Below are 26,378 nucleotides of genomic sequence, written 5' to 3'. Positions count from 1 at the left end.
TATACATATACTAGTAGATTATAATCCGGAATAGTCTATGTTACTTTTGCCTTAAAAATTGTTACGACATCCCATAGGGAATCTGGACACAGGTGTAGGTTTTTTTGTGGGCCATTTTTTCTTTTTCGCCATATTTTCTGACCACCGATTGGAAATCACTGATCTACATAAAATTTCATTTCCAAAAGGGCACGAAGAAGTGCAAACTGCATAGTGCACATATCAAATCTACTTTTGACTTGTTATGTTAGAAGATATTAAATACTTAGGGTCTTTTGCATCAAAGATGAGTATATTGAAACAAACAGTTCCAGCCTAACAATAGACCTATACTTATGTATGAGTGGTGCTATAAATATAAAATGAATTCCTTATCTATATTGATAGACGCCATATTATCATCGCGTTAACCTATTTCCCATGAATATGAAACATAGTTTCTGCAAATAAATAAAGTCGTTTAATAGAAGAAATCGATAAAATCTTACAGGCTCTCATCTGCTATTGTTGTAAACTTTATTAAGTGCTCAATTAGTCCCATAAAAGTTGTTCATAGTTTAAAAATGAATCCAGCGAGATTCCCTGTTATTATTGATAATATTATATTTTGGTTTTGTATTTGAAACAATGCTTGCGTTGTTTTCCCAATCCAGAATTCCCGAAAAACCGATAAATTTCTAATCAAAAGCAACGCACTTATAATGCTTGGTGGTTATTAGGGTGTCCATGGGCGGCGGCGATTTTCATTAGGTTATCCGTCTGCTCGTTTACTGACTTATACCTTAACTTATAACTTGCAGCGATGTCTTGTATACACAAAAAATATTTTTAATTGGTGAAGACCAAATATTGTACCTAAGTGAAGACTTTGGTATAATATTTTCAGATCAAAATCTCACAACCTCACCTCACATAGATCTCTGCCAAATTCCACCCCGTAATACTCATTTTCCTTTGCAGTTCAGCGACTACCTAGTCAAGTGCTGCGTTCCAAGAGTGTGTATACTTCACGGAGGAATATCAGCTTTATTGACACACGTTCCTTCACTCTTCACTGTTCCACCGAAAAGGAATGGACATAAGTGAATGACGACACGGAGTAGATACAAAATGGAATGCCAAGATGTAGCGGGATCTGGTAAAATAAACCAAAAATTGCAATATTAAATAAATTATAGGATTAGTATATACAGTATGTTAACTAACAGAGGGCGTTCCTGTTAACCCGCAATAGTATAGCATCCATACATGCTAAAAAATATATGACCATTCAAAAACAAAACAATTACATATCTATACATAGTATAAAACAAAGTCGCCCATTTTGTCTGTAGTCCCTTCGTATGCATAAAACTTTAAAACTAAGCAACGGATTTTGATGCGGTTTTCACTAATAGAAAGAGTATTTTCTCCGACAGGTTTTTATATATAATTGAAATACATTGAAACTATATTAGCTGAGTTATAGCGATTTATGTCCAAGAAGTCAGAAAAAAATCTAATTGAAGATTGCATTTGTGCGTGCGCCGCTTATACCGTTGGATACAAGTAAGAACAATGTATAGCAAAAACATTGGTCTTTATTAGTTCTACAAAAAAGTCCGCGATGACATATATCCAGCTTTTTTATTTAAGTCACAAAAACTACTTTTCTGTATTAAAAAAACATTTAATTCGTTGGGTGATGTTTAACTGGTGATATAACCAATAATACATATATCCTTATCATAATAAGTAAGTTCATCATCACGAGCATTTAATTTAGATTATTTTTGCAGTTTACAGTGTGTTATTTAGACATATAGTTTAGGAGATATCACGATATTAGTATTGCGGCACGGTACGGGCCGGCCGCGGCGGCGGGGGCAGCGTCCCTATAAATAATATTAAAAAGTAGGTACTACGACTTTGATCTATACATATAAGACAAAAAAAAATCTGTACATTACTTAAATATTTTTTCCAAAAACTGATAGGGGGGGCGATCAAAGAAGAGTCACAGAAACCAAAAAACATTTTAATATTTTAAACGCGGTTAAGGGAAAGAGAAGTTATTGTGAATTGAAAATTAGTATCCAATATGTGTTGGTGCGTTGACTGTATTTGTCGAAGTAGCGGGATACACGCAAACGAAGTTGCGCGGGTCAGCTAGTTATTTTTAAAATATTAAAATATTCACCCAATATTTTAAATCGATACGTAAAAGAAACACTCTGTGCACGCGTAGTTGAAGGAAGGCAACGTTGCAATTTATTGCTTATTTTTCTATGCTGATAATTTTATTTTTATTTATTAATATAGATTAATGAGTTTAAAGGAACGCCCTCTGTTAGTTAACATACTGTATAAATACGTGTGTTGGGCCTAAATGTAGCTCTTCTTTAGCGTAAGAAATGTGTGGTTATACACAGTGATTCGTAATTTTGTATTAGCACTCTATTGGTGTATCTTGCGGTTTCTTTTTACGTATTTTTTCTCCAGGAAATTGTGACACATGGGATTATACCTTTGCATTGTTGTTTCTGAATAAGTTTAATGAAATCGACAACCATTTTCCGTGTACTATAAAAAGTAACGTTTAACATTCGAAAATCTACAAGTCTGATTGTAAGAAAATATTTTAGCTTCTGTATTTATGTAGTGGCAACATTATGATCTGAATGTAGTTTTAAGTAACTAGTGTTTCTTTTTTTGCTATTTTTGTATCATTAACTTAAGAGTTAAGCATGAATTCGTTGATTTGTAAACAATGAGATTTTATATACATAGGTTAATGTTCTAATTTAAGAATTATTATTTCAGTATTTTTAAGCATACTTAATTGTGCATTCCATGTTCATTTGAATGTGTATTTGATTTGCTGATGTTATATGAGGCCCCTTTTCCTCATACAAAACTGAGTTATCCATTTAGTATGTACCTAATGTTTTCCTTATCGTGGGTTATGCAATAAGTACCTAATTATATAAAAATATCAATGGAACAGAATTGTATATAGCAATAATTATAATATTAACGAAATGGCTATTTATACACAATGCGATGTACTGCTACGAATTTATTTAATAAACATATGAACGTTTATTGTTTGTTATTAGTCCGGTGTTACGCTGTGAATTCCCACGGCTTCATCTCTCGACCGACTTGCACTTCATTGACTGATAAGTACCCACATAATTATTGTCGTATTGTCGTGTGGCCAGCCCCCTAGCAGCTCGTGACGTTTTTACCCCCTATCATGTTATGAATGAGAGGTTCGTATCAGGGAGGGGGCCGGCGCGCGGAGTGGGGGGAGGGGGGCGCGCGGTAGACGCCGCTCTCGCATTCGCCGGCCGTACCTCGCCGCGAGTGTGTGCATCGTCCGCGCTCAGCGTTTCCACAACATTCCTCGCGTGCAGTGAAACTTCATAAAAAATATTTTGTTGCAAAAACAAATGGGCGTCGATAGTGAAACGTAAACTTGTGATGATGCACAGTGTTCTGTGAAATTTGCGTCGTTTGACAGTTTGTTTTAGTGCAGTTTACATTGTTTCCGAGTTCCGCCCGCTCGGAGGAGGACAGTAAGAGAGTGACAGTTTGCTGTGTTTTGTGCGAGTTTTCTTGGGGAAGTTCACTGTGTTTATAGTCGGAGGCCGTCGTGAACACCGGCCCCGACATGGAGGCTTACTTCGACATCTCGAACGACCTGAAGGACGTCTGGGAGGCGGACATTGACCCGGTGAGTTGACCTTGCTTGATATCTGTTATCGCTCCGAGGTGGTGATTTGATTTAATTAGCGATCTGCCAAACAACGGTGAAAGAACATGTTATTGTTTCACCGAAGTGATTGCAACACAAGTTCGAATGGTACAGTCGAGCGTTCCACTCACGTTGAAACAATTGCTGAACAATACGCGAGTGAAGAAAAAGTTTGTTACTTGCATACCTCGTTGCATTCACATGAATACGTTTATACCGTCATAAAAGTACGAGACTGGAATGAAAGTTTGCTTCAGCATTGCTGATAACAAACTCTGTTGCTAAAACCTTGTTTATAACCGAGCTGAGTAGGTAACTATATGACCGGAGCATAAGCATATTGCTACAGAAAAATATTGGCTTGATTGGAGAGCTGAAAGGTATGCTACTTTCTAAGAGCGACAACCCTGATAGCAGTCTAGAAATTGGTGAGAGATAGCCGGGCAGGTATGTGCATAAACTTTCGTTTATTCTGTTGATAAACTAAGGTTGAATCACGTTTGAAACGATGCGCGCATAATGCACCTATACTCGTACGGTAGGTAGTAATTAAATCAACATAACAACGTCTTCGCCTTAGTGGCGTAATTCCCAAGACAAACGAATGTTTTAATCGATAATTTGAATCGATTTGCAATAATCTAGAATGTTCGCTAATTCTTGATTAGCGATATGGTAATGCTTAGAGAGTTTGGATTAGATTTCTAATCGATAGTGCAGACACGCTCAATATGGATTAATTAAGACTTGCCTGTGTTCTGTAATGCGAGCTGGATGCCTAATTTAGTATTTATTAGTAGCATGATGTTGCCTAAGTGTAAAGAACCGGTTGAGACCGGTTATTAACATTTTTGATGTAACAACAAGGAATTCGTGTCTGATATTCTTTATGAAACTCCTTGACGGTGGTTTAATTTATAGCAGTCGTTTGTTTGTTTACTTACCTACTACATGCACTTGTTATTGTTTTGAAGAATGCTGGTAGATACAACTACCTACCTCTCTCATTAACCGACTTAAAAAAATGAGGTTCTCAGTTTAACTTGTATGTATGTATGTTTGTGCGCAATTATCTCGTGTTTGACTGAACCGATTTTGATGCGGTTTTTAGCATAGTATTTTTCAGACTTAGGAAAAGACTTTATGGGTGTATAACTTGGTTTAAAAAAAAAGGCGGTAAAGAAAATTGAAGGCGGTTCCCTTAAGGTATTATTTATGACAGGTACAATTGATAACAAAATTGTTTAAAAGTACCTTCGATTTCAAAACTACTGTTTTCATTTTAACTTTACCTAACTAATACTATGAAGTAAAGCCGATATATAAAATGTGGGTGATGTCACTCTAAAAGAAATAGTAAATAACATTTCATTACAAACAGATTGTGTTGTAGATACTCAGATAGTTATCAAAGTCAATAAATAAGTCAGATGTGACAATCCTACGTGATTATTGTGTAATCTTTATATCTCTTGTACCTACATAGATATAGGGTACATTACCACTACAAGTATTCTTTATTCGTATAAGAAATTGTTGATTATTTCGCATTACTTACATAATTACCTGAATGATAATAATTTTGAAAATGATGTCATTATTATTATCTGTCGACTTCTTACCCGATTAACCTAATGTCGATGTTCGTATCCTATCAGTCTTCTGTCAAAATACGAACATTTTCTTAGGTTTAGGTAAGGTACATACAGTCGCGCGCGTATTGTCATTAGTATAACTTACTTCAATATAGAACTCTAATATTCTTAGAATAAAGTTGAAATTGATTTTTCTTAATGATGTAAAATAAAGTCAAAAACATACTATCTATTTAAAGGTTGTTCTACAAACAACGTAATTTGTAAAAAAGCTAGAAAATAAAAACACAATTTCTAAAGGGGAGCGAGGGAATCAGTTTCAATGTCACTTCCTAATTGTAACCCTCGCCGAAATAAGGGTACGAACAGATTTTATCATTCAATTTTATTGTTCGTTAAATGAAGCCATTCAAATAAAATTCTCCATTTTCATATAAATCAGGAAACAAACAATTACGTAATGGATGCTTAATATTATCCTGTATTGTTGAGAACAATTATTATGTTATTGTGGTAGGTACCAATACCGATATTTTACTCCAATCTGTAAATAGTTTCTTTAATATGCGTTTTAGACTCAAATACAAAATAATGAAGTTAAAAAAAGATACGAAAAAGTCATAGAAAGAGAATCGAATAAGAATTAAAATTGAGTACGAAAAACAGAAAAACAATACAAATCTTGATAGAACGCAGCAGACGTTTTGAAATTGGAATATTAACAAACTTCAAACGTCAATCATACTTTTTTAAATAACCAGCCAGCACTAAACAGTATCAATCAACGTTGCCTACTTCATTCAACGAATCGTTCATAGTTCACTAGCATCATGCCACTGTTACCCAATTTACATACCCTATTAATATTTTACACACACATCCTAAGTCCCTGTCTTTTACGTTCGAAGAATTATTAATAAATAATACTACATACAATTTACCGTCCGTAATCATCAAAGGGTAATCGTTCAATCAATGGAAGTATTTAATCTGTGGCCGGTGCGTCTATTGACCTCTCTGGTACAAAAAAAGGTCTGCACCGTATCAAAACATTTTTTTGTTACGTATATTTTTTTACGATGAGTTTTGTTAATGTTAACAAAAAATATTATACCGTTCCTATTTTGTTATTTTGAGTCCTATTTTTTTAGGATACGCAGAAGTTAGGAAAGTTATGCTTATTAAAAAAAGGAGGCAAAAATCCTAGTGATAAATCCTAGTGCAAAAAATAACATTGAAATCATATAAATATGGCAGGTCCGTACCTATACATTGCTCATCGTAGTTAATGATGTAATTGATAAATAAAAAAAAAAGATAAATAATTTTACTATCTAAGTGTATTGATAATATACATTATTAAACATGATTGATATCCTCAATGAGATGGTCATATGACTAATTATGTATTATGCTTCCAGAAATGTCTGTGAATGTGAAATTGGAAAACTTATGGTTATATTTAAAACGGTTGATAACCAACATAATCATACAATCGTGAAAGAATAACCGCCGCACTCAGAGTCAATTCATTAGCAGTTACTAAACCCAGTCTTTAACAATTTCTTTCCAAATGAAATTGTTACTAAGGAATAGTTAGTTAAAATGTCTCTGAGTATGGCAGTAAAAGATGGGAACAGTTCTCCTAGAATTTATCTTAGATGTTTACGATGCAAAAGTTCATTAATTCAATAGACTTAAGTATTAATATATTCATTTCAATGCAAATTCACGAGATATTAACTCCATAAACATGTCTTATCCTTTTAATCAGACAATAATCTAACTATTAACCATTTACCTATATAAAAATGCGGTGAAAAGTGAGTGAGATGAAGTCAAAGCGTATTTTCCAGTGTTCTCATTTTTCCATTCATACCATACTTCACTATAAATGCAGCATAAACGACTTAATAGATAGTTTCTGTTAAATAACTTCAGCAAAGTCCATAGTAAAGCACCAGCTTTAATGGTAAATGACGGAACCATAAAACCGTCGTTCCAATTAACAACCTCGACTCCATAAAAATAAGCCGCCATTAGTTACCTAAGTAAAGAGAAACCATTTCCACCATGACAATTTTGCCGATACTTTTTACTTGAAATTCGTATTTTTTTTTGGAAAAGACCATCAATTAGAAGCACCTGTAACTCGTTTTATGCTATGCGATGACGTCACGCTTGGTTGTTAATGGCTGACAACCCGGCTGCGTCGCGGAGACGTTTAGCATGCGTTCATTTGTTCCGTGCGTGAACACTTCCAGATTTGGTCAGGTTGGCTGGGCGTACATTTCTTATGGCTCTCGGTGTACGGTACAGTGTGGTGCGTCGACCTGGTACGTTGAACCAAGGGGCCCGGCGCCGCAGGTGCTTTTTTTATTAATATTAACTTGTTCGTTCATTATGATGGACAGTGGATGCTAGTTAACAATATTTAGGAGTTCGGTTAAGTCTTGTTATGCTATTAAAACGATGGTATTTCTACACTGTAGCTGACAATTTGAATTATGGCTTTAAGTTTATGGTCTTAAGTTTCGAATTTGTATGTATTAAGTATCGCACTATAAAAATTACTGCCTACTTTTTGTTATGGTCCTAAGTACAAAATGAATTTCTTTTTTATTTTACAGTAAGTGTGTATAAATCTTAAAATGGTTTCATATTTATGTATGTACTTTTTACTAACCTTAAAGTTACTCTAAAGGTGATCGCTCACGTAAACGGCACGCTCACGGCACGGCATCGGTACGATGTTTTTTGCTTTGGAAACAATACGAAAGTGCTGTATGCGCGGTGTCAGCGCGCGGACCGCGCGCTTTCGGCCTTTTTGTATTGACGTTATGAAATTTATTACACAACATAAGATTTAATGTTCAAATTGATATAACAAGATTATCGCTTACGAAGTCCACGCTTAGTTTACCCATGATATTTTTCTCCAACTTTTATTATTATTGATATTCAAACGAGTTAATATGACTAATTTTTAAGTTTGGACAAGGAAAAATTTATTAAAAGATTCAAATAATCTTAAAACGGAGTAGTTTCGTGTCTAAAATGATCTTAATTTTAGCACAGTCGATAGAAACCAGTATGACTAGAGCATATCTTCATTTTAGGCATTCTAAGATTTTTCTTGTCTCACCTTCATGAAGATGCTAATTTTATGCGTAGCAACAATTTCCATACATTATGCATTGAAACCATAAACTGCCATGATGAGAACATGTACAGTGTAATAGTTTCTTTTTTAAATTTATGTATTCTTTTTTTTCTTATCGGATACTTTATAGTAATACTAGCTACTCCCGTGCAGTTTCACCCACTCTGTTAGGTCCCTTGTGATTTTTATAGCCTTATTACTTCCTCCATAAATGAACTATCTAACACAAAACATATTTTTGAAATCGGACCAGCAGTTTCGGAGATTAGCACGTTCATTCAAACTTTTCAGCTTTACATAATAGTTCTTCTAAATCTAACTCAGTTATACAGTTAAATTTTTATATAACTTTTCGTTGCAGAAATAGTCAGTAATGTAACAACGAGTAAACAAAATATATCCGTATTCAAAAAATGTCCGCCTACATCCGGTAACCGGTAATGCGTCATTTCTTTTACTCGCACCCGATAGGGTTGTCAAATGTCACCCGCCATTCAAGGCAATACATTCTCTTTGGTGTCGGTTCGGTAGTGACAACCGTTTTATATTAATAATGATTTATTAATGTTAAATATCAGGTCTTATTTTATTATTTTTAACTATACATACTTTAGTAGTCCATATAAAATAACTAAAAATCACCGTTTACTCACGTAATTTAATGGAGAAAAGCTCTACTAGTTTCGCGTCAGAGAGGGACTTTTCATCATGAGCAGCGTGATTTTTTAGTTAATTCATTAGGTATGTAGGATAATAAATGGGTTTGACTATTCAATCATAATAGTAAATGGTACCTAATAGTAAGGTAATTGACATGAAGCTAGTCATAGAAAACTGTCATCTAATATTCAACACGCGGCAACCTTGTGATAATAATCCTAGTATTATCATAATTTGCTTAAATAGAAATGTCTGTAATTCCATTAGGGCACGAAACAACAGAACCTATCAAAGCCATATTCGTATTAATGACATAACCTTTTGTCCTCGCTTAGTTTTATTTCACTGGCAACACTGAGTGGTATTCGGTAATATTTTGTTATGGCAATACTATTTTGGGAAGTATACTCACTTTAAGCATTATTATTTCTTTATGGATGCTCTATTTTAACCTATAGATCTTAAAAAGTAAAATCGTTACCCTGTTATAATATTATTATCATATAATATATCTTCAAACTGCTATGTTCAGCACTTAATATACGCTTTTTATTACATACAAAACCTTTACGTTTCGTACTAATAAATGAAGCACTTTATTCAGTACCCAGTTTTAGAGACATTAAAACTCTTATAATAAAAGGACTTAGCACTTAGAGTAGTACTTAACCGTGCACCAGTAACTATAACTTGGTATTGTCCATGAGTGGCTCTGGTGGGCGACCGCGTTATAATGGTAATTTAATTTCCTTTCCGGCTGTAACTCCTCATTGCTCGTACCAGTGAGTCGGCAGAATAACGCGTTCATTAAAAATAACAGATAATAACGGATAACGGACCTCACTAGTATTATAAAGCTTATGAAACGCGTTGGTAGTTATAGCTGTTTTTCTCCGCACGCTGATCGTACGCAACGTGTTTTTGCTAGCTTTCGTAAAACTGTTTTATGTTCATAAAAAACTGTTGCTCGTTGTACCTTCGTGCTGGTTCTATTATTTTGTGAGTTTGTATTAGTTTAATTGGAAAAGCCGGCGGTTTCTTTAAGAAAGTTGAATGCCCATAGGATGACTTTGCTTTTTTGTTAGCAACGCAAAAGATATTGTTTAGTTTTTTTTTTATTGAAATGTAAGTGTTTTTGTCTAGCTTTAAGCTTGCTTATTTAGTTATCGTCTTTACTTTAAGCATGCTTTGTATAATCCAGGCTAAAATGAAAATTCGGTAAAGAGAACGGTTTATTAAGACGTGTATTGAAAAATTAATTGGATTAAGTAATAAAATATGATTTATTTGACGTGGCACAAACAAGTCTTGCATGAAGTTAAATACTAGTAGATATTATGAGTCTAGAAACCAGCTATTAAACCAGATTTTGAACCTAGGTTTCGCGTGTGTGTACATTGTTAAATACGGCAAAAAGTAGCGGATATTGGACTATATTGATCAATTTATATTATGTGGTACAAAGAATATAACCAAGATATGAAAATCTATTTAGAATATACGTAATAAAATTTTGTTCTATAAAAAATAATGTTTTTTCTCGTACTCTGTGAAAAATTGCTCATGGCATGTAGGGAGCCTTTTATGTCCATTTACGCGCGGTGGGCGGTGACAATGCAATGCGAATTCCTATCTAAGCATACACGTTTATCAGCTTTTGTGCTCTAAAACAACTTTTTCTACAATTCCTGACAGTACAATGTATTTTAACTTCCAACATTACTATAGTAACTGCTATTTCAAAGCGTAAGAGACGGCAAAATCGCCAGAACATACATAAGTACTTCAGACGCTATTTTTTTATGGATGCAACTTCAGAGGAGTCACAGGAGCGTTACCGGCCTTTTAAGAAGCGGCAGGCATCAGACCAAACAATTCCTCAGAGCACTCCCCGTGATATAGGCGATAGAAAATGCACAACAAATGTTTTATAGAATACAGTTTACGGTTTACGTCTTACATCTAGTTTCCCACAACTATTAGGTACACAGGCAACAAAGTAACGTAAACACAATAAGTCTATCGATTAACAAAGGAATGTAGCCGACCTCTACTAGTGTTTCAATCTAGGGCTTCCAGCCAAAAAATCAGTACAATTCAACTAGAAATTATGCCCTTACGCGTGGAACATTCCAGAATTGTTTTATATGCCATAGTTTCTAATCTGAATGCGTGGTGTCGGTGCCTTGGCTTAGTTTCATACGTACATTGATTTGTTGTATGTATTGCATCCTGTTAGTTTAAGTACGGACTTAATTGGTTCCATTTATGTCTGATTCACATGGTATGTCTGTTAGTTTGAAAGGATAAGTAGATTAAGTAGGTACTCGAAATTTCCTCGTTAGTCGTATTTTGAACTCTATTAGCCTTACTTTAAAATCTTGTGCTGTGTCTTGGCAACAATACATAAACGGTCACACCTTTTGCAATGGAATGTAGTAGCTTGGCAGAACCAGAAATGCCTATTTACAGAGATAAAAGTATTTTCATAGGAAAAACTTTCCAACTAGAACTAAGCCTATCGCATCAAGGAAGAATAGACCAAATGACCATAATAATAAACGGCATTTTCGTATCAGCCCTTGAACATTTCAAACCGAAGAATACACTCTACAGTTACAATGCAAATATAATAACAACCGTTCCTATCACGACTGCATTGTAAACCTGTATGCCTAGAGTATTTGAATGTTAATACTCCTATGTGAATCCATTAAAATATCGCATTCCAAAGATAGGCAGCCCTACACACGGATACGCCCATGTTACCAATAAGAAATGCTAGCCGATATACTTATGATAATTATGAATAATCTAGCCGACCACGTGTCCTGCATGCTACTATGTTGGTCAATCTAGGCTAACATGTAACTCATTGCAATTTTCCAAGCGGCCTCGGGAGTAACTTGACTTGTGTAAGTTGGAACGAAACTATAGGATTAGTTGGCACAATGCAGTGCAACGGAAAACCAAGCATTAACGTCTGTTTGTCGTTTTAAACTTACCTTGGAGGTAACTATTGTTTCTACAAGGGCGGATTAAGCGTTGCACGGTAATGGATTCAAGCGATTTAGTTTTACGTTTAAAAATGTTTTGAGATTTTTGTGTCAGAAGTGTTACAACAACTGTTTTGATTTGCTTAGATAATACCATTTCGATCTTTTAAGTAAGTAATTTTACATAACATTATTCAACACTGTTGCTAAGACATGTACTTATATGCTGAATAAAAACAGCGAAAAGCTGAATAAATATTTACTTTTATCTACTGACAAGAAACAATATAAAACGAATATGTTTCCAATAATAATGGAACAATCGAGTATTTTCTGATGAAAATCTATCAGAATCAGTCGAATACTTCGATTGTTAAATAGCTGTCCTTTGATATTTCAAACGTTACCTATTTTGGGATCAATTTCTTGTCAATCAAATTATAATTAAAGTCTGTTGTTAAGAAAACCATGTTTACTGGTAAGCTATTTATATTATTATGTAAACTGTTATAATGTACGTAAAATGGTTGTAAGGAACTGCTGGATATGGTTCCTTCAGACCAGCTGATCTGAATGTTGTTAGACTCTGGATTTAGGTCTATGTAGACGTCTTGTGGCTGATGAGACGATTATGACGATACCTTTTAGAACCATGAATGATCTAAAATTCTATATTAAAGGCAGATAATATTAGTATTAAACCCCGAGTTGTTTGCCTGAACAATGGCTACATTGCGTATATACGTGGCAGGGCGTTGCGTCACTCACGATCGGTGTGTATCGAATGGTATCATTTCAAAAACATGATATTGATACAAGTGTACAGTATGACATTGTTTCAGTACTCCGTGTCTCATTTATGTGTAGTTCAAGACCAATAACAAAGATTCTTGTTCCTCTACTAGCTATTTTCTTTTTTAGAAACGTGTTGTCAGGTATTTCTGTGCCATGTTTACTTGTAAATCGCTAACATTCCTAGATGTATCTTCTGTAATGAGTCTTGCATTTAATTTATTTTATAGTTACTGTTAAGCAAGTTTTCTTCGTGTAATTCAATTCCTATATTTACATAAATTTTGTTTTACTTTCAAGTAGTACGAAGTCTGCATTGCTAGACATGCTATCGCCGTTTTCCTTTTGCTGGTTTAAAGTTACCGATGTGTTGATAGCTACTTGATAGTTTCAATTATTTAAGACTCATATTAGTCATGAAGAAATTCACGAATTGCAAGCCATTCTCGTGTGAGAACTGTGAAAGGTATTGTGCGTCATATTAATGCTAGTTTGCATTCCTCTCACGACAAGCGAACGGTAATGTTGCCATGTTTTTGGTATGTTTTCCCAAAAAAGATGAGTTTTAGCTTTGACTGAAATACGAATGATTAAAAAAAACTAATATTTCAAGACTTCAATACACATAACACATGAAATAAACATCGCAACTACTCACAGTGAAAAATACAAATTGTAATTTCGCTCCATTTACCAGTCCTACTATGCATATAGCAACACGAACCGACGCAAGCGCACCGTGAATTTAGAGAGCCGCTACTGAAACAATTGTCATTCCTTATTAGCACTGTCTAGCGGCACATTTTACTAAAACGACACGGTTATTGACACTGGCTGCTTATAAACATGCCAATGCTAATCAGGATTTATTTTAAAAAAAAGTTTATACGTCAAAAACATCTATGAATCTAATCTGTCAATTTGACGTTTTGATAAAGTGTTTCTTTTTTATTAATTAATTAAATAAATTAGCAAAGTCGTGAATTTAACGGGATGTCTATTTATAATGTTGATTAATCTAATTTTAAATTAAAGGAACTAGTTTTGTGGTTATGCTTTAGTTGAGTCGTTCGATTAAATTACTGAGCACTCACGATACTAGTTTCAATAATTATCCTAATTGATAGAATCATTAGTCAGACAGGTAATGAGAAAGCTAATTCCAGCTCACACCTTGATCTCTTGGAACTTGGTAATTCAGCGGCTAGCCGCAAAATTTCGCTGATTTAAAGCGAAATTGAAAATGAGCATGAAGCGCTTTAATTTCATTCGTCCAAGTCATTTCACTGTTTATGTGACTAACTTCACTTTGAAACTTACTCGCGTTGAGTGTGAAGTTAGCTGCAGAATTTTGACAGTTGTATTTGTATTGAATGCTGGAAATAAATTATTGCCATGTTATAAAACGCGATTAATTGTATGAAAATATGATAAATGTGTGTGTGTTATTTAATTGTTTGCACACCTGTTTAAATGTATGACAGAGTAGAATATAAAACTTGTTTATAACATATTTTATACATGTTTCTTACCACCACAGAATTATCAAGTGGAACTAAGCAGGTTCTAAGTTTAGGAAATTAATTTACGTAATCTACAGGACATTGTATAAGCTAGATAATCCTCAGAATAATCCTTCTTACATAATTAAGTGCGGCTCAATCGGGAATTTTGATACGATTATATCGGTAAACCGAGCATGTGGTATCTTAAGTTATTAAAGCAATAGAGTGACTGAATATTTTTTATACGCGGTGCCGTAGCGTAGTTACGTAGCGTTAGACCTACGTGGTGCGTAGCAATAGAGCTACGCTACGCGGTGGCGTAGTTACGTAGCGTTAGAGCTATGCGGTGCGTAGCATCAGAGCTACACTGTGTAATTGCGTAGTGTTAGAGCTACGGATATGTATGTCGGACGTCTACGCTACGGGAACATCAAACAAATGTATTCTCAGGTAATAGTCATGACTTATTTTTGGTTTATGCACTATTTCATACTATCAAATTTAAACGTTATAGCATAAAGTAATAAGGTCGAAAATATCTAGAAAGACAAATTGGGGTAGGTTGATGTACTGGCGTCTGACCATTTATTATTAATTTGAGATAAAGCGTCGATAAGGGTTACAAATGTTCGATTGCACTTAACAAAACCTAGGTCGACTACTTATTGGAGACAGAGGTTAAACTTGCTATTTATAAACTCGCTTTTATCTCTACGTGAATTATTTAGGGCTACAAATACCTAGTATGAAACTGATTAATGTAGGCAATAAAACTTAAATTATTTAGCCTAAAGAGAACGCTATATCTTTTAGCAAAAGGTCTATTTTGGTAATTGAAAATTATTATAACAGGGAGCAATATTAGACAATTCGACATTCAATTGTAATGTTTATTTTTAATTTAAAAGAATACCGGATTTTTAAGAATATAAGAAAAATAAAAAACAGCATTGTTTCGATTTTCAAATTCGGGAACGTATCATGTATTCGCATCTCTATTACGTAACGGCATTGTGTCAAGCGGACTGCGACCTTAGATAACGCGTCCCTGATAATGGTTACCTTACCGACCTGCGCGCGACATAACCTTGTCGCTTTCATTAATTGCAATTGCCTTCGAGTTACGTAATTACGCTTTCGTTTTATTGGCATGTTTGAATTTAGAATGAAATGCTTTCTTTTTTATTTCTTTTGTGTTCGGATTTTTTGCGTTTTCAGCCTGTTACGTAGTTTTGCGTCATAAGAAAAATGGAGTCGGATTTTTTAAAGCATCTGTTTTGTAAGTATTTGGTCACAGTTTAGGATTTTCCCTTATTTATTTCGTGAAATTCTAGAAGGTGATAAACATGTAACAATTATGTTACATTTAATTAAAACAATGTTTTTATTTTAGATAAAGAATGCTGAAGAAACTAAAGTTTATCACTGGTCAAAATAACCCGAATACAAAATTTACCATTTATCAAAGTTGGGCCATTTATCAGTAGGTACCAAGATACGGGAAAAACCAAAAACCCAGTCCCAGTATACAGATACGAAATAAAAAGTGCTTGTTAAAGTATAAATGGAATATGCTGCGTTAAAAGAAAATTATATAATGATAAAAACTTTCTCAACAATCCAATTGGAATCCTCTTAACAAACTATTGAATGAATGCCATTTCTAAAGATTGTTAGTAAATAAAGGCTCAAGACTAGTGGAATGATTCTGAACGAACGTTCGAGTGTGGGATGACAGGCGTATTTAGCTGTCAGATTTTCCCGCGCATTTTACTGTCATTGTAATTTTTTGTCTGTGCCCTTTTTCAAATGTTTTTTTTTTCTTACATTACGAGTATATTAAGCGTATAAGATCATTCATTCTTATTGTAATGAATACAAATTAAATTGAATATTGCCATGCCAAAAATGGCCATTTTAGTTACGTTTTTACAGTCTCCTTTGCTTTAAGATAATGTTAAATTACGCAAAGGTAAGGTAAAATAAGCTTGATGATTTTTATTACATTTTTCAAATGTACTCCATGACAAAAATAATACAGAAACACTATTTGGATACTTCTATAGGTAGATACTTCAATGTTTGTACGTATGTAAGTATTCTGTGAAATTGATAATTATCCGTCGTACCTTGCATTATGAAGATAAAATTAAAATTAAAAAAATGCTTCAGCTATCAGTAGGTACTATCTATAAAGGAAACGCTAAGTACAAGACAATTAATGGATATTATATAACAGTTTTTGTTTTTTCCGTATTAGAAAGATTTGAAGGCCGTATGTAGGTAAAGTACCTTCCAACCAGCCGTTGTATCCACGGGCGGCGCTAAACAGTTACCTGAATGGGCTGAGCTTACCGCCGTACTTGGTCCTACCTTTTATGTTTGAAGAAATGATATAGAGGTAAATAGTTCACGTTGCGACCAATACTCGCGTCCGAAAGCATTAGTACCAGCCAGATGGTGCCCAGTAGAGCGATGCTTGATCCGGACTGGGACTGCCTAGTGGGTTTACCTGGACCTCCTTTGGAACAAGGTGCGAAGCAGACACTCCATCTCGCTAGCTCAAAACGGGAGAAGCAAATATATTACCTCTAGAAAAAATTTCGATAATGACTAAGAACAGCATACGTAAAAGATTATGAGAACAATACAAAGCCCCGATATAGATCTACGTATACATTATATTCTATAGACATCCTTAGGAAACTACCCAATCGGTCTACCATTAACTTCCAAACATTCATAGACATAGACTCAAAACATCCGAAAAATATTTTAAAACATCTTATTGAGAGGAGTTCGTTGTATAATATTTTGATAAGAGATCTTATCTAGGCGTGTGAGCTTCATGCTGATAGAAGCGACCCATTTCTCTAAATGACTCACTCGCTTCCGGAGATAACAGTTAAGATGGTACACTTGTCTTGTTGTACACAAGGTATATATTTTGTTGTCTACTTAAAAAAACTATGAATAATCTTACTTTATTGTCATTAACACATTGAACGCCGTGGTGGTCACCGGTGACCGACGTTAGCGGAGGATTTACCTTCAACAGTTTTCTATTGGCAGTCAAAGACTTAATAGTTTTTCACTGCTAATAAAAAACTGTTAAAGGCTATTCCTTCACTAGCGTTGGTCAGCGTTGTTCGACATGGCATCTAATGTATTAAACGAATAGCATAATATAATCTCTAGATCCCATAGTAGGAATCCGTATGTCTTGAAATCTAGTTGCTTTTGATCCGTTAAGAAAACAAAATTAGACTTTAATAACTATCTATCTAACTCAAAATTGAAACTATTTCTGTCTCTATTAAAAGAAATGTTTTTGTGCATGTTGTTTGTGTTCTCTACTGAGTATGCATTAATGCTAGTGGAACATTTCTAGAAACTCATAGTTATGCAACAATCATTACTATGGAAAAGTGCGTTACTAGGTGCATAATAAGATAAAAAAGAAGAATAATTGTGATTGATTGTTTATTTATTGACAGGTAGAAACAACATGCAATTAAAAAAAATGTATAGTTAAGTATATTGTTGATGTACCTACCTTATTAAATAAATAAATAAATAAACATGTATATCATAGTATCGTAAAGGACTAATGACTTCAACGTTTCTACTGAGTTTGAATAACCAGTTACATAGTTGAAGCATGATTATGAGGCTGGTATTTTATAAACCTCGCCGGTCGTGCTACGCAACGCAACGCAGCCGTGTGAAAAATTCATAAATCACTAATTACTATGTGTAGAATCAACGTCGCGTTCCAGTTCATGTGAGAAAATCAAAAAGCATGCAAGTAGAACGGCTGGCACGTTGCACGGCGTATTTAAAGAATTATTCATGACTTTTAGCATAATGGGCACAGCCGCAGGAAAGTGCCTGTTTCATTGACACACTTTTTATTATTTTTTTGAATGCTAATGAAACAATGTTTCTAATCGATTGGCGATTATTTACATTTGATACGTGATGTTCGACTTTTGACTTTTAGATAAGAAGAAAATAAATATTTTTTTATCATTTCTTACAATATCTAAATAGGCATTTACCTAACTAAGATACAACTTGCAGAAAAAAAAATAGGACTTTGTCATAAGTCAAAAAGAAATAATTGACATTCTTTTTTTCAAATCGCTTCCATTTCATTCTACGTTCGAATATTTAAAAAAGGCCAGGAATATTAAAAATAATCAGCAAGTATTCCGATAATTCAAAACAATGTAGGAATCGACTATCGGCCGGTGCGGGCCATGTAATAATATTCGTTATCACCACGGTATAAGTCGATTATTCGACCGTGAGCGAATAAAATTTATCGCTTGATAACACTTAACTAAGCGAACGGTTTTTGTATTGGATAGTGTTGTTACGTAATGTGCTTTCGCCACTCAGTGAAACTGGCTGGATCGAATCCGGTTGGAACTTGCACTGTTACATTTTCTGTCATACGTTCAGTGCATGATCCAAATGTTGAGGTCGTGGATTAGGACCCAATGAAATACTTCCAATGATTAAGTAGCATATAGGTAACTGTGCATCTCTTTCAATAAGATAATAATGTATATTGATGTGTATATCTTTAATTCACTAGCAAATCCTAGTTCTGACAATCGGAATATTTTGAATTAATACTTTTTTATGGTATAAGCTGGTAAAAGAGCAGACGGATCACCTGATGGTAAGCAATCGCCACCGCCCATGGACACCCGAAACACCACAGGCGTTACAAGTGCCTTGCCGGCCTTTTGGGGGTTAGGAATTTAAGAGTTGTTGGGGAATCAGGTATAGGTATCAGGTAGATTGGGAAGGGAGGTAACTGGGCATGCGGTAACCTCACTCACACAACGTAAGTGTTCGCAAAGTTGTTCCTATCCAATGGACACGATTCTAGACTTATTTTGGAAAATTCTTAGCAATAGAGTTTTCTATACATGTATTTTCATATACCTATGCTTATAATAAACCTGTATAAACTCACGGCCAAAGGAGTTATCGGTATGCCGTATTCATTTGAAGATTATAGAAAGCGGTGGATTTGTTATTATATGACTCCAGTAATGACGTACGGAGATAACAACAAACAATAATTATTATTGAATCCACTACCTACTCGTACTGGCAATCGTATTGTCTTTTATAGTTTTATGCGAATAAATACCTTAATGAGACGGGATAGAAAAGAAAATGGAAAATCTATAATATAGGCCTCTCATATTATACTTGCTTTTGGTTGGATAGTTTACTAATAGCAGTGTGTCAAATTCTTACTTTCAACCTTAATGCCTAGTAATATACAGGGTTGAAAATTAAATAAACGTGGTAGCCAGTATAATGCCATAAACTGGGTAAAAAAGTAATATTCTACCGAATAACATGACTCAAAAACCCTGAGAAAACGTGCGTAAAACACACTTTTTACTTAAATCATGACAAATGTTTGCTTGAGTTTGAGGCCCATAATGAGTTCTAAAGAACACATTATTTTATTACGCAACAGCACTTCAAAGTACCCAATTCTAACAAACTTCTACAATAGACTTTCGACCTTAATTCTACCGTTTAAAGTTGAAAATCCAATAAAGGAGTTTGAAAGTTAAGTATACGATGATTTGCTCCCATCTTTACGTTCTAATATAAACATGGCTGGCACGTCTTCTCGATCAATCAATTCTATTAATGATCAGCTGAGTATCAACGGGGAAAATCTATGGCAAGGTCCTGAGGTAATAATGCATTTTCAACTTTAAAACTATAACGAGAAGAATGAAAATCTATTGCTGATGTTTGACAGATTCTCGTCATTTCCGTTCATTGCTGGACATAGGCTGATTTTTTATGAGCGGAGAAAATCATCCAATCAGCTTCTCACGCCTTGGGCGAGGCGAGAGGGAGTGTCAGACTCTTACTGACTAAAAACCACTCCGTTCCTTCTCCTGCTTTTTGAGCCGGAGCCCCGGTAAGCCCGCTAGGTAGTCCGCAGCTCCGGATCAGCTTCTCACGCCTAGGGTAAGGCTAAAAACCACCCTCATCCTACTCCTGTTCTTCAAGCCGGAGCCCCGGTAACCCGCTAGTCAGTCCGCAGCTCCGGGTAGGCTGATAAGATTAGCTATCAATTTTGTCAAACCAATAAATGATTATTACATAAAATCATCGCTACGGTCTTCTTAAACTAGTATTAAGACAATTAGATTATTAGATAATATAGTTTTATATGCGCGCTCTAGCACTGACTGTTAATATAATATATGTAAGCTAAAGGTGACCCCGTCTACCTTTATACGTCCGTCACATGAACTCTGGAGACTTTGAACTCTTATATAACCGTTCAAATATCATTTTCGTGAGTTTCAATTCAATTCGAGGGTTTTAGATTTATGTCTTTACTAGTTAGTTCGGGTCTGGGAATTTTGGGGTCTCTATTTTTTAATACGGTCGCAATTTTGTAATATTATGCTAAACTATGTCATACTTATTATGTACTAGCGACCTGCCTCAGCTTCGCATGGGTGTAATAGTGATATATTATACATGTATTATGCGTACAAACTTACCTATTGAACTCTATTCTAGTAAGGGTTTTAAGTAGATAGGTATAGGTAGATAAGCTAAGGATAAGATAAGCCATCAAATACCTTGATGTCTATAATATAGATACTATTATACACCATTTCTAATTAAACATGCAGTGAAATTTTCACAATGGTTGTTGCGTTAGCACACGGTAGTGATTCAGTATTTAGAGTAAGAATCAGTTAACATTCAACATTTCAATTCAATACAACATGTTTCTAAGACAATGGCCGACGCGCACGAATATCTCGCGTGAGTCCGTACCTATCAAGCATCTGGCGAAATGCACGCGAATTTCGCGCGTAGATACATATAAGCGTATATTGAACACGCACGACGTATGTAATGTAGATTGTTGTACGCGCTACTATGAGATCCTTTATTACTTCAGATGTTTTCTAAAATACCTGTAACTATTTCTTTTTATTAATAATTTTTGCTGTCTTCAATGGAAAAAGAGTTTTAAATTCCATGTTGTTGCCATCCTAATTTTATTCGATTAAGATGTTTTAAATCTGACAGCTGTCACTTTGACGTTAAAGTCGAAATGTCAATGTCTGTTCCTAATGTCACTATTAATCAAATTTTAAAATATCACTTGTTTTCGATTTTTAAATGCACTATCTGATTAAAGATAATTACGATGCACATTGCAATACTCGTAATATGCAAATATAGTTTAAGCTTGATTAGAAGTTCAATCACCAGGACATGCAATGTGCCCTCAAAATGCGTCTCTATATTATAAGGCGGTGTCATCTTGTCATGTTAAATCAATGTGTTTATAGGTACTTACAGGTATTAAATTTGATCTAAAGCCATAAATAAGTTGTGACTACAACAAGGAAAACGAAGTTATCCTGCACATAAACTTTGTAACAAGTACTACATAATGTTTACGTATGTATAATATTATTAAAATAGGTATTTATCCTCTTTGCGAATAGATACACGAATTTGAAGAAGTACGGTATATAATTCTTCAGCTAGCACCTTGCGAGGATTGAAAAACTTGACTTTATGTTATAATTATATTTTTACAGCATCAATATAAAAAATGTTATACCAATTTAGATTTACACTACACTATTTTGATTACCTACAATTCATATCTGTATAAAAAGAGCATTAACCACTTTTGCGCTTTTAAAAGTAAGTCAGGATGTGGAGAAGTACACCTATGTGGTACAAAGTCTGCTATTAGCATTCAGTAGTCAAGATTTTCTATACAGGGTATAAAATGAACGCTACCAAATGCCGAAAATATGATGTGATGCTAAAAAACGAGATTTATTTTCAAAAATAAAGGAATTAAATCACGATTAAAAATTATAAAAACTAAAATTTGTAGCGTTGTTCAGTAGCCCTTTTCCCTTTACACCCCGTACACATCTGATAGAGGAGTGATATCCAGCCTCCTTTATCGATGAACAGTCATAACAGTATTTCGAGTTCTCCTATAGATATCATCTTTGGAAACAGCACCTCGATATATGATAATCTGGACTTTCTATCTTTGTACAGTATCTGTATTTACGAAAGGGTAAATAGTACGATAGCATTGCATTGGTATTAGGTAGCGGGATTTTTCATTGTTCCTGCCTGGCTGTCTGTCTGTCTATGTTTTTACTATTAAAATATGATTTGTCTATTACCTGCCTACCTTGTTAGTCGAGTGATCACATATGTGACTGTACGTGAGTGAGGGATTTCTGGAGCTGCGGACTGCCGGCGACGGCTCGAAAAGCACGATAAGGAACGGAGTGGTTTTTAGTCAGTAAGAGTCTGACACTCCCTCTCGCCTCGCCCAAGGTGGGAGAAGTATTTAGATGATTTTTCCCCCTACAAAAAAAGAGTAATAATAAAATAGAATATTTGAGTGAATGTCTAAATATAAAGTTGATGTACCTAGATACTTTTGCGATAATTAACTAGATAGGGAAATTATAAGGATGTTGATTAGATCATCAATATCGATTTGTAAAACAAAGCGGATCCGATATTTTGATAAACAATACAATACAAATGAGGTAGTAGCTATGTATAAACTGATGTTTTGAGAAATTGTAAAGACGATCAAATGTTATTTTGAACGAATAAATAATCTACAGCTACAGAGGGTTTAGTATGAGTTTGTTTGACGTTTGCTGAGATCAAAATGGGAGCGCGTTGCGCGCTGTGAGTGGTCGATTCATTCGAACCGGTCAATCGGAGCACCGAAAGGGAACTCATACTAAAGAAGAAGTACTTGTGAAGTTGGAAATTCATAGTTTAAATTGAACGAAGCATTAAGATAAAAAAGGTTTTGATGTTTTACTATTTGTGAATAGTATAACATCCTTTTTGTCAATCTGGTTTACTAGCCAACAATAAGGGAATTTGAAAGATCCCAATTCTTACCTACATAAGTATTATTCTTATATTTTCATTCCTACAACCAAACCTTTCATTTAAATACTTAATTTATGAATTCAAAGGATTAAAACATTAAAAATGCAGATCGAATTCACTGTAACTAATTTGCAGTTTGAATGTCAATGCCGAATATAATGAGTACACTATGAAGCCAGATTTTTCCTCAAACCGTTCGCACTAACTTAGACACATAGGTACATAGCACATCAACATACCCAACTTTGAATGGAATTTCACCTTTATCACTTTTGTAATTAAGTCGAAAATCCAATAGAAATAGGGTAGCTGGATGTGCCGTTTCTATAAGGTAGTGATGTCCATATATGTTGAACAAACGTTTTTTTTAATTTGTTAGTAAGTACCGTTAATTTTGGTCAACTAGAAGGTATAATAGTACCTTCGTACATCCGCTACACTGCAAAGGTACTTACTGAATATACATTAACATATAATTATGTAGAACGGTGGTCATGCTTTGATAGTTTAATATTTGAAAGATTGTTTTAGTCAAAAGTTGATTGATAAGAATTTTGTAGATGTTACGAAAATATATTCTGGTAGTTCCAAATCTTCTGTACCTTTAGTACGAGTGCGCGATCGGCGCTCTGATTGGCGGGCTAAAATAATTCAACCAATCAGAGCACCGAACGCGCTTTCCTTTGGATTACTTCAAACGTAATGCGAACTCATACTAAGAGTACTGATTGGCCGGCTTGCATTAACCAACCAATCAGAGCGCTGAACGCACTCTCGTTTCGATTACAATTCTGGTTGGAATTCTGTTACTAAGATCTATGCAAAAACCACAATATACAGGTACTAAACAAACATTTTCAATTTATCCTCTTGTCAACCTGTTTGGAAGACTATTATAGTAAATATTATAATTCCTAAAGAACGAAACCATAGTTGTCAATGTACAGCACATTGCCATTTGAAGTAAACATGCAACAGATTACCATCATCTTTAAAATGCAACGTAAATAAAAAACTTACACCAACAAACAGAGCTACGTCACACAATAAATAACGAACCATTAACTTTAACAATTTCCTAAACAAATCAATCATAAATATTTTATCTTATCGCAATGCTGATAGATACGTTTACCACCTGCGTCAACTCACTATGGATGCTGAACTGTGACGTCATCGTTGTTGTCGAACCGTCAGTGTAGGGTACAAGTGACGTCATTAGCTGTTAACTGGACACGTTTCCAACTTAAACCTAACCCTAGCTTGCGTCAACATTTTGAAATGATACTTATATTAGATTTTCTGGAAGTAGCCATTTGAAAAAGATCCTAAGTCCTTTGTCAAAAGATGGGATGAATGGAGGGAGAGTAGAAAAAATACAGGAATATTTTGTACGTACGTTTATTTTCCTGATGCTTTCAGACAGCCTTATGTTCATGGTTGTAGGATGTTATTAGTCTTTTGCTGTTGCTGTTACACATAGTATTGATGTAACAACAGGTTAGCACGATGTGGAATAGGCAAATGCTATGTCTTCGACTGATATCCAGCTCAGAAAGTACTGTTACCAAGTAATAGAACAGGATAAAACCCTTTTTGGTATTACTATGTGCGAATGAACCACAATTAAAGAGCTGAGACAATTTTTATTCTTACAAAAATGTCATACAAATAAAAAAAGAGCTCTATTAAACTCAGTTCAGTATAGAAACCATTATAACAATAAAATAATATATTAAAACATGTAAAAACTTCAAAGTATACTACATACATACATTACTGAAATATATGTACAGTGTAGATTATACCTATACATAATAAATTATTAGTACTCGGCGACTAGCAACCGTAACTAACAGAGCATGGGTAAAATTTTCTACAATTTTTTTTACGTAACAGTAGGTACAATCACATAAAGCTATACAAAACCAGTATAAGCTGACCGCTGAACGTGCTAAAGAACCATACAATGAGAGACCATGGTAAACTGGTTTTACATAGTTTCAAGTGTAACTGCAGTGCACTATCAAACCACGTGTTACTTATCAATGCAATGTGATTGTTTCGGTACGTTGCCATAAAAATTTCATATAAAATCCGTTGCGAATTCACGGAATAGTGTACATAACTACACGCCCAACAATATACGTTTGAAAGAATTCCTAATTGAATGTGTGGGTTGCACTTGACATTATATTACTGTGATTGTTGTTCGATAAAGATTGTGGCATTTGTTTTGTAGCACATGTTTGGTTTCTTTTGAATGAAAGTTAGGAAAAGTTAATTTACTTATTATTAGTTACTGTGTTGTCTAAATATAAAGTTGATGTACCTAGATACTTTTGCGATAATTAACTAGATAGGGAAATTATAAGGATGTTGATTAGATCATCAATATCGATTTGTAAAACAAAGCGGATCCGATATTTTGATAAACAATACAATACAAATGAGGTAGTAGCTATGTATAAACTGATGTTTTGAGAAATTGTAAAGACGATCAAATGTTATTTTGAACGAATAAATAATCTACAGCTACAGAGGGTTTAGTATGAGTTTGTTTGACGTTTGCTGAGATCAAAATGGGAGCGCGTTGCGCGCTGTGAGTGGTCGATTCATTCGAACCGGTCAATCGGAGCGTCGAAAGGGAACTCATACTAAAGAAGAAGTACTTGTGAAGTTGCAAATTCATAGTTTAAATTGAACGAAGCATTAAGATAAAAGGTTTTGATGTTTTACTATTTGTGAATAGTATAACATCCTTTTTGTCAATCTGGTTTACTAGCCAACAATAAGGGAATTTGAAAGATCCCAATTCTTACCTACATAAGTATTATTCTTATATTTTCATTCCTACAACCAAACCTTTCATTTAAAAACTTAATTTATGAATTCAAAGGATTAAAACATTAAAAATGCAGATCGAATTCACTGTAACTAATTTGCAGTTTGAAT

At 34.4% G+C, this 26,378-nt stretch overlaps 2 protein-coding genes across 4 annotated transcripts in view; both read left to right on the top strand.

The window, feature by feature from the left end:
• Positions 1-26,378, top strand: part of LOC118263336 (TBC domain-containing protein kinase-like protein) — a 235,710-nt gene that overhangs the window by 12,200 nt on the left and 197,132 nt on the right. The window contains exon 13 of one of the 2 annotated variants that reach the window (XM_050705203.1): positions 961-1,087. In XM_050705203.1, the coding sequence (XP_050561160.1) occupies positions 961-1,086 (126 nt within the window). In that variant the 3' untranslated portion in view covers position 1,087. Of the gene's footprint in view, positions 1-960; positions 3,085-26,378 lie in introns of those variants that run through there. The other variant, XM_050705202.1, reaches the window with a different exon arrangement.
• LOC118263269 (cyclic AMP response element-binding protein A) overlaps positions 3,313-26,378 on the top strand; it is a 127,412-nt gene continuing 104,346 nt past the window's right edge. Inside the window, exon 1 of one of the 2 annotated variants that reach the window (XM_035575154.2) lies at positions 3,313-3,718. In XM_035575154.2, the coding sequence (XP_035431047.1) occupies positions 3,656-3,718 (63 nt within the window). In that variant the 5' untranslated portion in view covers positions 3,313-3,655. The remainder of the gene's footprint in view (positions 3,719-26,378) is intronic. The other variant, XM_035575155.2, reaches the window with a different exon arrangement.

Source organism: Spodoptera frugiperda, chromosome 27 (assembly GCF_023101765.2).
Source record: "Spodoptera frugiperda isolate SF20-4 chromosome 27, AGI-APGP_CSIRO_Sfru_2.0, whole genome shotgun sequence".
Taxonomy (NCBI): domain Eukaryota; kingdom Metazoa; phylum Arthropoda; class Insecta; order Lepidoptera; family Noctuidae; genus Spodoptera; species Spodoptera frugiperda.
The sequence above is the reverse complement of the archived record's forward strand: the minus strand, read 5'-3'. Positions and strand labels throughout refer to the sequence as shown.